Source organism: Hemicordylus capensis, chromosome 4 (assembly GCF_027244095.1).
Source record: "Hemicordylus capensis ecotype Gifberg chromosome 4, rHemCap1.1.pri, whole genome shotgun sequence".
Classification (NCBI taxonomy): Eukaryota; Metazoa; Chordata; class Lepidosauria; order Squamata; family Cordylidae; genus Hemicordylus; species Hemicordylus capensis.
The window spans coordinates 79,771,600-79,786,521 of record NC_069660.1 but is presented as its reverse complement, the minus strand read 5'-3'; the positions used below and the strand labels follow the sequence as shown (position 1 = coordinate 79,786,521).

Sequence of the window (14,922 nt, the reverse complement as noted above, 5' to 3'; positions counted from 1 at the left end):
CATTCAATCACACTGACTTTGCCCCAAGTACCAAGTAGTAGTGATGCTCACCTATCCATCTCTTGTTTCACCAGTATAAGCAGGCAGTCTAGATTTAATCTGACCATCAGAGAAATGTCCCTTGGAATAATGTTATCCAGATACATTAAAATATCTGAGCATCAACTGAATTGTCATGATTCAAATAGTGTTTTAGAAGTACTGAGTCTAAGTGACTTCATGAGATCCAACAAATTGAAAAGTTACTGAACTTCTGAATCAAGGTCTGTCTCCAGATGTAGTCAACTCATCTGGCAGCAACTCGGAAGCAGACTTTCTCTGTAGTCGCTCCGGGGCCATGGAACACGCTCCCTATAGATGGCTTACATCTGTATCAGCCTTTAAAAGAACCCTTAAGACACATTTTTTAAGCCTGGCTTTGAGTAATCTTTGAGTATTTAGAATTGTTTTAAACTATTGTCATTTTAATAGTTTGTTTGATTGTGGTTTGATTGTATTTATTGTTGTGAACCACCTAGAGCTTTGGAGTCAGGCAGTATATAAATTAAATGCATAAAGAAAAAAAATACATAAAGAAAATAAGGTTACCAAGGCTAGATGGGATGAGACTGGGTCATCTATGAACAGAAGGGCATCATATGCATTGTGTGCTAGTTTATATCCTATGCCCCCCAGGTGTTGACTTTGATGTTCTCAGTCTGGTGGATGGCTCATGCCAATGGCTCTAGGAAAAGATTAAAAAGCAGCTGGAATAGAGGGCATCCCTGGTGCGCTTTTCTTCAGAGGTGTAACAGGGTAATATGATTCCACGTGTTAATACCCAAGATTAATGGGTGGCATAAAAGAGATTGCTCTATTTCAAACACAGAGGTGGAAGACTGAAAGCTTCCAGCCTCACATACAAGTTTCCAATTGATTTTAGCCCTGTTCAGGCATTATTGAAACCGTGTACACTGTTCACAGCAGCTATGCCCCCTGGCAAGCTCCACCCCCTGCACTGATACAGTACATAACCCAACTCCTGCCCTCCACAAGTACAGTGTTTGGCACCCCAGCATTTCTAGCCTTCGGTAGTATCTCTCCCCCAAGTACATCAGCATCTGCTCTTTTTGTGTAAAGTGGGGCTATGTACTGCATCGGGTGGGGGCAGGACAGCATTTTATCAGTGTACACAGTTACGATAACACCTGAATAGGGCTTTTGTTAAAGACCTTTTCAATGTCAAAAGAAAAAACTACTGCCGGATCAGAGCTGTATTTAAAAGGAGCCACCAAATCAATGAAAAGGTGAATATTCTCAGAGCCCTGCAGCTTATGGGTAAAGCTCACTTGGGTAGGGTGCATCAGAGTAGGAATTACTGTAACCAGCAGGCCAAAACGGCTGTGTTTGAAATGGGTTATTATAGACCCACTTCACATCAATCAGTGAAAGGGGTCTATAATTAACACAGTTGCCAGAGTCCTGGCTGAAGATTTTAAACTTGAATATTTTACTGAACTTTCACTGATCAAACAGATGCAGCCAAGCACCACTAACCAACAATCTCTCTCACCCTCCCTCTACTACAGGCTTCATGGCAGCAATACTATTAAGATGTCCAATACTGAGAATAAAATATTATGAGCATTGCGGTGAGAATAAGGGATTATGAGCAATGACATCACATAGCTGATGTTGCAATCCTACTCATAACTACCTAGGAATTAAGACTCTTTAAACTCAGTGGGACATACTTCTGAGTAAATATTCATAAGATTGGGCCAGCACAATTATTAAACACTCTCTTTTCCCAAAACATTCAGCAGGGAAATGCTTGACTAACAAGCAGAAGGTTGCTGGTTCGAATCCACGCTGGTACTATATCGGGCAGCAGCGATATAGGAAGATGCTGAAAGGCATCATCTCATACTGTATGGGAAGAGGCAATGGTAAACCCCTCCTGTATTCTACCAAAGAAAACCACAGGGCTCTGTGGGCACCAGGAGTCGAAATCGACTTGACAGCACACTTTACCTTTAAAGTGATGATACAGATTATCTAGATCACTTTCAATCTGGCATCCATCCTAGATATGGGACTGAAACTGTCTCAGTCACCCTAGTACATGACCTATGCCAGGAGCTTGACAAGAGGATTGTGTCCCTATTGGTTCTGCTGGACCTCTCAGTAGCGTTTGATACCAATTCCCATGGTATCCTTCTGGACTGCCTCTCAAGTATGGGGATTGGAGGCACTGCTTTGGAGTGGCTTCAGTCCTTTATTGAGAGAAGGGTTCAGAAGTTGGTGCTGGACTACTGCTTGGCTCCTTGGCCATTGGCTTGTGGGGTCCCGCAGGGTTCGATTTTATTCTCCATGCTTTTAAATATCTACATGAAACCGCTGCAAGAGGACATCTGGGGATCTGGACTGAGTTGTCAGCAATATACAGATGACACTCAGCTCTATCTCTCCTTGTCACCTGATCCTAGGGAGGCAGTGGATGTCCTGAATCAGGGGCTGGAGACCACGATGCGCTGGATGTGGGATAGCAAACTGAGATGAAATCGAGACAAGATGGAGGTGCTGTTGGCCAGTAGGAGAGCCAATCAGGATGAAGGGATCTGACTGGTTCTGGATGGGGTTGCACGCCTCTTGAAAGAGCAAGTGTGCAGCTTGGGAGTACTGCTGGACCTGGCTCTGCTTTTGGATGCTCAGGGGGAGGTGGTGGCCAGAGCTACTTTTGCCCAGCTTCGGTTAGTGTGCCAGCTGCATTCCTGTCTCAACAAGGCAGATATGGCCATAGTTACCCATGCCTTAGTCACATCACGGCTGCATTACTGTAAAACGATCTATGCGGAGCTGCCCTTGAAGAATAGTTGGAAACTGCACTAGTGCAAAATGTGGCAGCTAGGATTTTATCTGGTGCTGCCTGCTGGGATCAGATTACACCCATTCTGAACTGCACTGGCTACCAATTTGTTTCCAGGTCCAATTCAAAGTGCTGGTTTCGACCTTTAAAGTCCTTAACAGTTTAAACCCTGGATATCTGTAGGACTGCCTGCTCCCAAGTGTTTCTGCCCACCTGACAAGGTAATTAGAGGGGGCTCTGCTCCACGTACAGGCTGTGAGAGGGGCTTGGCTGTCAAGCACATGGGACAGGGCCTTCTCAGTCATTGCCCCTAGGCTTTGGAATGCTCTCCCGGCTGACATCCGCACCTCAGCCTCCATCATAGTTTTTAGAAAGCAAGTTAAAATATGGCTCTTCTCCAAGGCTTTTATATGAAAGTAGTTTTTACTGCTGCTGCTTTGTGTTGTGTGTGTTACTGTTTTATAAAGGTTTTTAAACTTTTAAATAGAGATATATTATTTTTATATTTAATATTTATACTTTGCATTTTAATTGTGCATTGTTTTAATTATATTGTAAACCACTTTGGAATTATTTTTATGAAAAGTGGTATAGAAATGGAACAATGGGATAAAGTTCCACAGATTTCACTGGTACAGTGCTAAAGCTGCACTTCTTTTATTACACAGAAGCAGCAAAGGTGAGAAAACACACACACACACACGCACTCCAAGTTTATAATGTTTATAATTAGAAAGCTTGTCTTTACTGACCTACTTAAAACTTTGAACAGGCCACACCCTTGAATGAAATTACAGTTTTAAAATATTAAATCAGAGGCACCAAATAATTCACCTTCTATATAATACAAGATTGTTCCTTAAACCAAACATTTGTTTTTAAAACCATTTGTACAGATATATCCAGATGAAGACAAAAGTAATAATACTGCAATGAAGTCACACCTTGCCCTTCAGCAGTTTTTTTTTTAAAAATAATACTGTTTATGTGCACATTAAAGAGCCTCATAAAGCATCTCATAAAGCTCAGTACAACATCACAAACAGAGAGATATTGGGGATCCTATGAACTGGTTTGCAAACTCTATACAGTATTGAGTAAGACCAGCCATCATAAAGAACTAAACTTGGCATCACTAGAATTTTGGAAGGGTGTAGTGCTCAATTCCACACCCCCAAAAATCTGAATGTAGAAAGAGAGGAAAAGAGACAACAAACAAAACCCTTCCTTAAAAAGTGATAGCAAGATGGCCACTTCAGAACTCACCTCCTGCTAAGCAAAGAGGCACTTTTTTACAGTGGCGATTCTCTTATATTATCAGGGGGAGAACCCTCCCTATCCAGTCCCAGCACAGCATCCCTCCAGTAGCTGTTGCTGGTGTCTTATATGTCCTTTTCAATTCTGAGCCCTTTTGGGACAAGGAACCATCTTATTTAGTTATTTTTTTTAATGTAAACCACTTTGAGCACTTTTGAAGAAAAGTAAGGTAAAGGTAAAGTTGTGCCCTCAAGTCAGTGTTGACTCCTGGCAACCACAGAGCAATGTGGTTTTCTTCAGTAGAATACAGGAGGGGGTTTACAAATGCCTTCTCCAGCACAGTATGAGATGATGCCTTTCAGCATCTTTCTATATGGCTGCTGCCTGATATAGATGTTTCCCATAGTCTGGGAAACATACTAGCAGGGATTCGAACCAGTAACCTCTTGCTCCCTAGGCAAGTTACTTCCCCACTGCACCATTAGGTGGCTGTAGTAGTAATGCAACATACAATATTCTGAGGATGCAAGTTTTTTTTTTTTAATCTCTTTCCTAAACATTCCTAAATTATTCTAACACCCGTTTAGAAGAAGTTTTAGGAATGCTTAGGGTTCTAAACCATTCCTAAATGGGCATTTTTCACTACTGCAGCATACCAAGGCAATTTTTCTCACAGGAATATGACCAAAAGATCTCTTCTCCATTAGTCTAATTAAGGAATCCACCCCCCGCCCCCATGTACATAACTTTACAACTAGATGAAAGACTCTTCACTGAATAATGAATAGCTGTAAAACCAGTTACAAAGATTGCTAAACAATAGTTTATGATGCTAAAAATACATATCGTTACACGTTGCCCAGTCACCCAGTTTGCAAACATTCTTCTGGAGTTCTTTCTTCATGGTCCATTTGGGACTGTACCATACTACATCATTTGCCATCATCTGTAAACTTGGCTATTTCTCAATTCACCACAGACTGCACGTCATTTGCAAGTTATATGCAGACTCTTTGGGGACATCCTACCACACACACAAATGCACAGTTTACATTCTCTCTACCATGACAACCAAAGTTCATTCTTATCCTCTGTTTCCTGCTTCCACCCCCCCACCCCCCAGGAACTGATTCATAAGATGATCCTTTATCTGACCCTGTAACTGCTCATTCCATTTTGGAAATCAGGTAAAGAGGCCAATTCTAGTAATAAAGTACATGCAATAAGATTTTTAAAAAGTCTTGTTTTATTATACTTTTGGTTTGTATCAGGCCTCAGTTTTGACTCTAGGAGTAGGGATGGCTTGGGCAGCCACCAGCGAGGCAGGGAGCAGTTCCCTTAAAAAGCAGGTAAGCAGCTCCTTACCTGCTTGTCCCTGCCCTATTGTTTTTCTCCAAAAGACCGCACAGGGCTGCAGTATTGTTCCCTGCAGCCTCCACCTTTTGAAGAACGGGCACCGCCGCCAGAAAAGTATCAGGGCAAGTAGGTAAGGAGCTGCTTTTTAAGGGAACTGCTCCCCACCCCACCAAGCTGGTTTGAATGCCAGTACTCAGGTCAGTTTGGCACTTCCCAGAGGAGGTGCCAAACCAGCTCATGCACATCTGTATCTAGGAGTCGATCAAAAAAATTAGGAGCCAGACTGCCTGCTGCTCCATGGGGGGGGGGTGGAGGGGTGGACTCTCCACCTTGCTTGTTTACTCCTCCCACTAGTTGCATCCATATGGCTCAGGCAGGCAATTGACAGATATGAGGAGGAGGAATGAGCAACCTTCTCCTAGTCAAGTTAGTCCATCACCTGCCTGAGCCAGATGGATGTAACCAGGGGGAAGAATGAACAAACATGGAGGGGCAGGTTGCTCCTTCTTGGTCACATCCATCTGGATCAGGCAGGCAATGGACCAATGTGACCAGGAGGAGAAAGGAGCATCCTGCTCCCACCATTCTTGTTCACTCCTCCCCCAACCTGCATCTGGCCATTACCATGGCAAGTTGGCACATGAGAACTGTTGAGCCCTGATTTATATTTTAGTTCTAAAAAACAGATTTTCTCTCATATGGTTTCTTTAAGAGTTCTTACTGTTAATTAGTTTTAAAACTTTAACATTCGACACCTTTAACATAATGCTGGAACTCCTTGGGCTATCTACCTGTTCTCTGCCACTGAAGAATGACCCTACCACTCACTCAAGTGAGACAGCTGGGCCTCACCCCATCTCTATCATTGTTGCTGTATAACACAAATCCCTGAGAGAAAGTTGACACAGTCTGTTAGATGGCTTGGGTTGTATGAGGGCAAACTGTCACCGTCTTTGCTGTCCAAGGTGCTAAGAGCTGGGGGCAGGGGTGGGAAGAGAAGAGTCCCCACCTTCACTGCCTCTACCTTCCTGGCTTGTATACTGCCAAAGCACAAGCATCAGACATAAGCAATGTATGTGTTCTAAAGCAGGGCTTGACAAGCTCCAGGTACCAGGAAGCCATGGTGCCTAGAAGTTTAACCATGGCACCTAGACTGAGAAATCTGGAAATAGAATTATTTAATAAGTTTCTGTTCTAAGTATGTTACTTGTGAAGCAGATAAAGAGGTCCTTTTACCTTCTCCCTCCACAACACCCATCACGAAGTGTCCACTTTCCAACTCCTAAATACTGAGGCTGGTTCCTAGTTCTAAAGAAAATGTGTCAATTCCCCCCTCCCCACACACACACACCTTTCAAAGAGATACTACAGCAAACTGAAACCTTTTAGGTGAAGAAGCACATGAAATGGCCATTAGGCATAGTCTTTCCCTGTCATCCCAACAGTGCACACGGTAGCTTTCTGTATAAGACAGAGCTGGGGCTTCTTACTCAGGGCCTTCTTGGGGAATGCAGAAACTCTACCAAGATTCGAGCCACCCCTTTCTACAAAAGTCAAGAACGGACTTTCCTGTCCTGGCGCTCGCTTTTACTTTGAGGGAGATTCTGCATGTTCTTCCCTTCAGCGTCGTCCCGTCTGGCTGGGAGGGCCCCGGCCTAAAGCGACCAACCCATCTGGCTAGGAACGGGACATGGCCTCTTCGAAGGAGCCCACTCGCTGTGCTCGAGTCAGCCAGCCAGTCAGTCAGGAGACGTGCCTGGGGCCACGGGAGTGCCACCCGCCGAGGCCACGAAGTTGGGCAGCGCCTGGGCGGGCGGGCAGGCTTCTCTGGGCCGTTTCCCTCTACCCAGCTGGGCCAGGGAGAGGGATAAGGCCCGCCGAGTATGCCTAGCTGGCTGCCCCTTCCGCCCATCGCGATCCGTCCCAGGAGAGTCGGCGGATCGGGCCCGGGCCCGGCCCCACCCTCCTCCTCCTCCTCCTCCTCCTCACCGAGCAGGAGCAGCTTCACTTCCTTGGCCGCTTTCTCGCCGTCCTCGCGCAGGTTGCGGTCTATCATGCGGCTCCGTTCAGCCGCCGCCTTGTCCTCGGCGCTCAGCGTGCAGCCCATGGCGGCGACAGAACCGGGCAAAGGAGGCGGCGGCGGCGGCGGCGGCGGCACCTCTCGCTCTCCTCAACGGCCGCAGCAGAGTCGAGACGGGGAGGGGAGGGGGGGAGCAGGGAGGCACCGGAAGCCTGCCTACTTCCGCCTCTCTGTATGCTCCTCCCAACACGGAGGTGGGGAAACCCTAGAGTGACGCGCAACCCAAACTTAGTAGATCTCTTTCGCTTTTCCAAGGCGGCAGAGAAGTAACTGAGGCCCGGGACAAAACCAGGGGTGTGGCTTCAATTGAGCAGATCGGTCCAAAGAACCCAGCCCCCGGGCTCCTGAGGGCCCCCACCCCCCCACAGCTCCACCCCCTATCCTCTTCATTATATCCCTCACGCCAAGGGGCCGCCAGAGAGAGGGGAGAACACAGGCCCCTCTCCCCTAGCTATGCCCCTGGACAAAACATAGTCTTGGGGCTCAGCTCCTGCACCTCCACCCGAAATGCCAATATGAGCCAATATGTGGTGGTTCTCAGCCTTGTGGGGCTCCAGGGCAGTTCAACCCATTTTCCTCCCTATCTCTGTACCCCTGCGTTCTCCAGGGGCTGGAGTGAGGGCTGCTGCCCTCTGAATCAGTACCAGCATTTTAGCAAAGCAGCTGCATGTTTACCCAGAACCAAAAGGTAGCAACAAAGACAGGCATCCAGGCTCTTTGGAAGTCAGGTTTTATTTCGTATGTGCATATAGTTTAAACATATTTCAAGACTCAGTAAGGCGTCTGCATGCGAGTCATGAACTTCTACATCATGCAGTCAAGCATTGGATTTGCAGCCAGTGGGAGTATAAAACTGACCCTTGCTGTAACCTGAGAGGAAGTTGCTTTGTATGAGGGATGTTTGGTTGGGAATCCGAACCAGCCGCTCCCGCGCACCTCTAGCCTCCAAAGCTAACAGTGCAGGGCTGAAGAGCCGCTCTTTCCTGGAGGCGTGCATACAACCGCAATAGGTGATAATAGATTATATTCTGGCATTGAGAGGGCAAGTTTTTAAATGTTTCATGTGCTGCCTCAACAGCATCACGGGTACATTTCATTTGAAATGTTAAAAAAAAAAATAAGCTCATGCGAAATAAATGTGTTAGACCACAAATTCTTGCCTTCGCTGCATTTTGTTTTTGGGAGGACCTGATGCTGTCAAAGCACAGCTACATTAAAATCCTAGACCCGTCCCACCCCATTGATTTCTATGGGTAACAATCCACGGAAATTTAAAATGGTCTTTTCAAAGATAAACCCGGAAATTCTCTCTTGAACGAATTAGATCCGTCACTCTTGTTGCTTTCTATCAACAATTGTGTACCTAGCTCACAGTATCTACCAACGAAGGTCGAAATGGACAGAGGGAAACGTAGTCGCAGCGCACGTCTCAGTGCAATTACTTCTGTTTCTATCCTCATACTAGGGCCGCCGCATTGCATGCTGGGCGCTGTAGTAGCTGGACGTGGTATCCGCAGACGACTTCTTCTTCTTCTTTTTTTAAAGGCACTAGCAATTTCTTTGTTTGGATTCTGAAACCAGATTTTCTGGGGGGTTTCGACGCCATCTCAACTCCCCCCCGCCCAGTAGAGGGATAAAAGTAGCAGCTGCTCATAAGAAACAGTGGAGAAAACCCAGGACTTTATTGCAGTTGCGCTTTGGCAGCAGCGTGCTCACTCCCGGGGTGGAGGGGTGTGTGGGTGTGTGGAGTAGAAGCAAACAAATAAATTCATGGTTTTTTTCAAATTTAGATCTGAGTTTTAAAAAATAAACAAATACGTGCTCCATGTTGCCAGTGAGGGGAGAGTGAGCGAGACTGGCTTATGACAAACGGATAATGGAACAAGACTGAATGAGTCGTGACAAATCTGTAATCAGGTAGTCCATTAATGTACCCATGTTGCAGACTGTCACTACAGGTTTCTCTTCCGCTCATTAAACACTGCACACATTATCAAGAGCAAACAGGCAGTAAACCAATTATCTAATAGGCTATACAGCTATCTCAGGTGAACGCGTTTTGCTCACTGATGTGTTCATGTGTCTAAACTGCCTGAAATGATCATACAAGTCATGTTAAGAACCTAAGAACAGCCCTTCTGGATCAGGCCCAAGGCCCATCTAGTCCAGCATCCTGTTTCACACAGTGGCCCACCAGATGCTGCTGGAAGCCTACAAGCAGGGTGTGCCCTCTCTCCTGCTATAACTCCCCCTGCAACTGGTATTCAGAGGCATCCTGCCTTTGAGGCTGGCCTATAGACCTCTGACTACTAGCCATTAACAGTGATGGATTAACGGAGAGGCAGAGTAGGCATGGCAGTGTTACCCGAGGGCCAACAAATTCCTCAGAACCACAAACCAGGCAAACAAAGGATGATTGAAGGAAGCAAAATCACAGTTTATTGAAAACCAGCGCTGGTGACGCTCCCAGTACCTAACGGTAAAACCTGAGAGACGTGCCCAGCTGCCTGGGTCACAAGTTTTTATAATTTGGCATTACTACACAATTAGGCGTCAACATTCAGCCCCAAAGAACCAATCAGTTCATTACATTCGTACATATGCTTGCATAGAGGCTGGACTTTGCGCTCTAAGTTTCTATTTCACAGCAGAGAGATAATTAATTAATAGAAGAAGCCTTCACATTCCTAGAAGAATACAGTTACTATTCAGGGGAGCCTATCTCTCCCCGCTGCTGCAAACCCCCACTTATTCTGCTCTTGGCAGATAGCTGACTTAACACTTTCTTTTGGTCTGTACTTTTCCATCCCACAGAGGCACTGACTTGCAAACACACTTTCTACAAAGCAATTACAGCAAATTTTGCCCCTCGAATTTTGCTGTCCTTCTCTGTGGGCAGTGGCGGCTGCAGCAAGGGTGGAGTGGGTGAGTAGAAAGTACACCTCTTTTATCTTATTAAAAAAAGGGCAAACCTTTTTTGTTTAAGGTAAACGGGCAACAAAAGCCTTTTTGCCTATGGGCAGCAAGAAGCTTAATCTACCCCTGGCGGAGTTGTAGTCAAGCACATCTGGGAATCCCCGAGGGAACACTGTATCCAAACCCCTCTTAAAGCCATCCAGCTTGTTGGCTGTCACCACATCTCGTGGCAGAAAATTCCACAAGTTGATTATGTGTTGTGTGAAAAAGAAGTTCCATTTATTGTTCCTAAATTTCCTGGCAATCAGTTTCACAGGATGACCCCTGGTTCTAGTGTTACGTGAGAGGGAGAAGTATTTATCTCTATCCACTTTCTCCACACATGCATAATTTTATAAGCCTCTATCATGTCTCCCCACAGTCGTCTTTTTCCTAAACTAAAAAGCCCCAGGTGTTGTAGCCTTGCCTCGTAAGAAAAGTGCTCTAGGCCCCTGATCATCTTGGTTGTCCTCTTCTGAACCTTTTCCAGTTCTACAATGTCCTTTTTTAGATGTGGTGACCAGAATTGTATGCAGTACTCCAAATGTGGCCACACCATAGTTTTGTATAAGGGCATTATAATACTAGCAGTTTTATTTTCAGTCCCCTCCCTAATAATCCCTAGCATGGAATTGGCCTTTTTCACAGCTGCCGCACATTGAGTCTACACTTTCAATGAGCTGTTGAAAAGAATAAGTGCAGCTAAACATATCTCACATGAAAAAATATGAGTTTGCTGGCATTTTGCAATCTAACAAATGCATAAGGCTTTGTGGACTACAGTCCTCTTCACCAGATGCATTAAATATATTCTCAGTTGGAAGATGTAAACCTGCTCAGCTAACTGGACAATGAGGCACCTTATAAAGTGAGAGTAATTAACATGAATGTGCTTAGCTCCTGACTTTAAAAAAAAGGGTTTTATAAAATGCAGGCCTTTTAGGGTATTCCATGACATGAGTCCTCACCCTTTTTGCTTTTCTTACTGTCCAACCTGATGAAGGGTTCTTACAAAGTTCTTACAAAAAGCTATGAAAAGCTATGATGAAGGGTTCTTACCAAAAGCTAGCTGCTCAAAATGTTATGCAATTTTAGTTGGTTCTAATGAAACCTAATGTGGCTTTTGGATTTTTTTCTTGTGGTCCAACATGCCCACCAGCAATTTTTATGGACCTTATAAGGTGGTGGCTCCCTTATATGTAGCAGGGAGATAGCAAGTGTCCCAAGTCAACTCAGCAAAGCATCCTTCCCAGGCCTCCCTTATTTCTTGTCAGACTGCATGCCACATTGAGAAAGGAAACCTTCTCAGCCATTTTGCTATGCAAACTGCTTTGTGGTGTTTTTTTTTAGGGGAGGTTGAAAACTGGGATGTAAATATTCTGAATAATGATAGTAGTAATAGTAACAACAGAAAAAAATGTAAATAGTGAAAACAAATGGCAAGGAAATGCAAGAGGTACAGTCTGTGACAATTCCACATAAAACCTAAATGTGTGTAAGATAAGCACAACAATCCACAACAGTAGTAATGGGTGATAACAAAATTTTGCATTAAATTCTAACAAAACTTGAAGATGACATAAAGATGAAGCGGGGATAGCTAATACTTTAGAAGACAGAATCAAGATTCATTCTGATTTGGAGAGGCTCATATATTAGGCCAAGGCTAACAAGATGAAGTTCAACAGAAACAAATGTAAAGTTTCACATCTAGGTAAGAAAAACCAAATGCACAAATATAGGATTTACTTACACATTACATTTGTATCCTGCTCTTTCTCCAAGGAGCCCAGAGCAATAAACATGGTTACAGGGGCGTAACAAGGCTGGAGTGGGCCCAGAGACAAAATTTTAAAATGGGCCCCTCACTGATACACACACACACACACACTTCACAATATATAGTCATGTGACTTGCCTCTGGGGGCCCCCTCTAGGCGTGGGGGCCCCCAGGCAGCCGCCTCCCCTTGCCTAATGGTAGTTACGCCCCTGCATGGTTATGTTTATCCTCACAACAACCCTGTGAGGTAGGTTAGGCTGAGAGATAAGTAAACTGGCCCCAAGTCACCCTGTGGGTTTCATGGCCAAATGGGGATTCGAACTTGAGTCTCCCCACCAGTCCTCGTCCAACACTCTAATCACAGCACCATGAGACGTGGGTTGGCAGCAGTACACGTGAAAGGGACTGCAAGGTCTTAGTGGACAACAAACTGAACATGAGCCAGAAGTGTGATGCAGCTGCTAAAAAGGCTAATCCAGTCTTAGGCTGCATTAACAGAGGCATAGGGTCCAGAACAGATCACCAGAACTAATCATCCCACTCTGTTCTGTGCTAGTTAGATCTCACTTGGTATATTGTGTCTAGTTCTGGAGCCTGCATTTTAAGGATGTTTATAAACTAGAATAGGTTCAGAAGAGGGGCAACAAAAATGGCAAGGGGGTCTGGAAACCAAGAAGTTGGGCATGTTTGGCCTGGAGAAGAGATAATTAAGGAGGGGGATATAATAGCCATTTTCAAGTATCTGAAGAGCTGTCACAAAGAAGAAAGAATGAACTTGTTCAGTTTTGCATCTGAGGGCAGGAATAGAACCAATGGGTTGAAATTACAAGGAAGCAGATATAAGCTGGACATTTGGAAAAATAATAACTGTATTTATTTTCTATATTTATAATAACCTCATAACTGTAAGAGCTGTTTGACATGGAACAATCTGCCTCGTGCCATGATGGGGTCTCCTTTGCTGAAGGTTTTCAAAGAGAGGCTGGATGGCCATCTGTCAAGAATGCTGGAGCTCGTACTGAGCACGGGGTTCGACTAGAAGATCTCCAAGATCCCTCTTCCAACTCTAAAATTCTAAGATTCTATGATACTATGATTGCTAAATTAAATAACATTTGTAAAGTGACAGGCAACCATTATCTTGATTCAAGCCTCAGCAAATACCAACAGAAGATACCTGCTAATCGTGGACATACTTCATGCATCTTATGAAATGAATTGTACCCCACAAAAAGGTGATTCTGCAATAAATTTATTGGTCCTTAAGATGCCACAGAGTCTTTTGTTGTTATTTTGCTGCAACAGATTAACACAGCTGCTCCTATGAAATGTGTTTCTCGGCTCTTTCTATCTCTGTAACCGTATCCTCCAGTGGAGACACTGCATACTGGGAAACACTTTGATTCTTGAATGCAATAGCATAGGCAAAGATAGGATGTCTGTTTCGCCCAGTAGGGAGATTTTATAGAGAAGGATCGATGGGCAGGATATGTGTTCATTGCAACTTGTCCAATCCATATCCCTAACACAGAGCCCAAACACAAGCCCACCATACTGAACAAAACATTCACTATCTCCCTCTGTTGATGGTGGCTTCTAATAAATTTGTTCTGGCAGAGTAAGATACTTCCCCTGCTAGTCACCAGAATTAAATTTATGATCACCATTAGTGACTTGGCAACCATATTTGTGTTCCATCAGCCCTCAAAAGCTATGGCCTAGTACAGGGTTTCTCAACGTGTGGGAGTCCAGATGTTATTGGACTTCAACTCCCATAATCCCCAGCCCCAGTGGCCTTTGGTGGGAATTATGGGAGTTGAAGTCCAATTACATCTGGGGACCCACACGTTGAGAAACCCTGGCCTAGTAGATGTAATCTCTGGTGGTTTGTGCTTCTCTGATGCCTTCCAACACTGCCGTATAAAACGCACTGCCTCTACTCAAGGAAAAAACACCACCTTTAAAAAAAACCACTTGCAAAGGATCTCTGTTGCATATGTTCCCAGAACAGCCCCCACAAAGGAAATGTTATGGCTGTCACCACCATTTCAAAATCTGTTTGTCAAATAGGGAAGTTGCCATGCATGTCCCTCTATTGCCCTCTAGTGTCCTTTACCTAGTATTTCCAATGTTGCATAAAACAACACTGTACAGTGCTGTATTCTGCCAAAGGAAGCACCATATACAGTTGAATTAACCAGGGACCAAATGCATGACTGGCATGAGAAGCATTGTTTTGTAGCACCTCTGAACTGAATCTGGCCTAGCTGGTTTTTATAATAACCTTCCTTTGTGGTTGATAAAAGCATTATTTTCAGTATAATAGTAGAAAACTGAATTGGGTTTTTTTAAACACACACACACCAGATCATTTTTGGGTTGTTTTTTTACCCATGTGAAAGAATGAAGATTTTTTAGATAGAAGGTTCCCTTGAAGCTCTGACTGGTCTGGGACACTTTACATGTACAGAAGGCTCTGGGGACAGGGAGTATTACAACCATACAATTGAGAACGAGTATTGTTCACTGTTTTATTCACAGTTTTTCCCATAACACTCTATGGATGCGAAAGCTGGACTTTGGAGAAGATAGAAAGCTTTGACACTTTTGAACATTGATGCTGGAGAAGACTTTTGAGGATACCAT

At 44.5% G+C, this 14,922-nt stretch overlaps 1 protein-coding gene and 1 long non-coding RNA gene across 2 annotated transcripts in view; one reads left to right on the top strand and one right to left on the bottom strand.

Moving 5' to 3' along the window:
• The window catches only part of GNAI3 (G protein subunit alpha i3), a 38,598-nt gene extending 30,919 nt beyond the window's left edge, over positions 1–7,679 (bottom strand). The window contains exon 1 of the mRNA XM_053244941.1: positions 7,451–7,679. Coding sequence (XP_053100916.1) covers positions 7,451–7,568 — 118 coding nt within the window. The 5' untranslated portion in view covers positions 7,569–7,679. The remainder of the gene's footprint in view (positions 1–7,450) is intronic.
• Positions 7,680–9,350: 1,671 nt separating this feature from the next.
• Positions 9,351–13,542, top strand: LOC128324463 (uncharacterized). Its single transcript, XR_008306870.1, has 2 exons — positions 9,351–9,458; positions 13,187–13,542. It is a non-coding gene; the product is annotated as an uncharacterized LOC128324463 (long non-coding RNA).
• Positions 13,543–14,922: the final 1,380 nt, after the last annotated feature.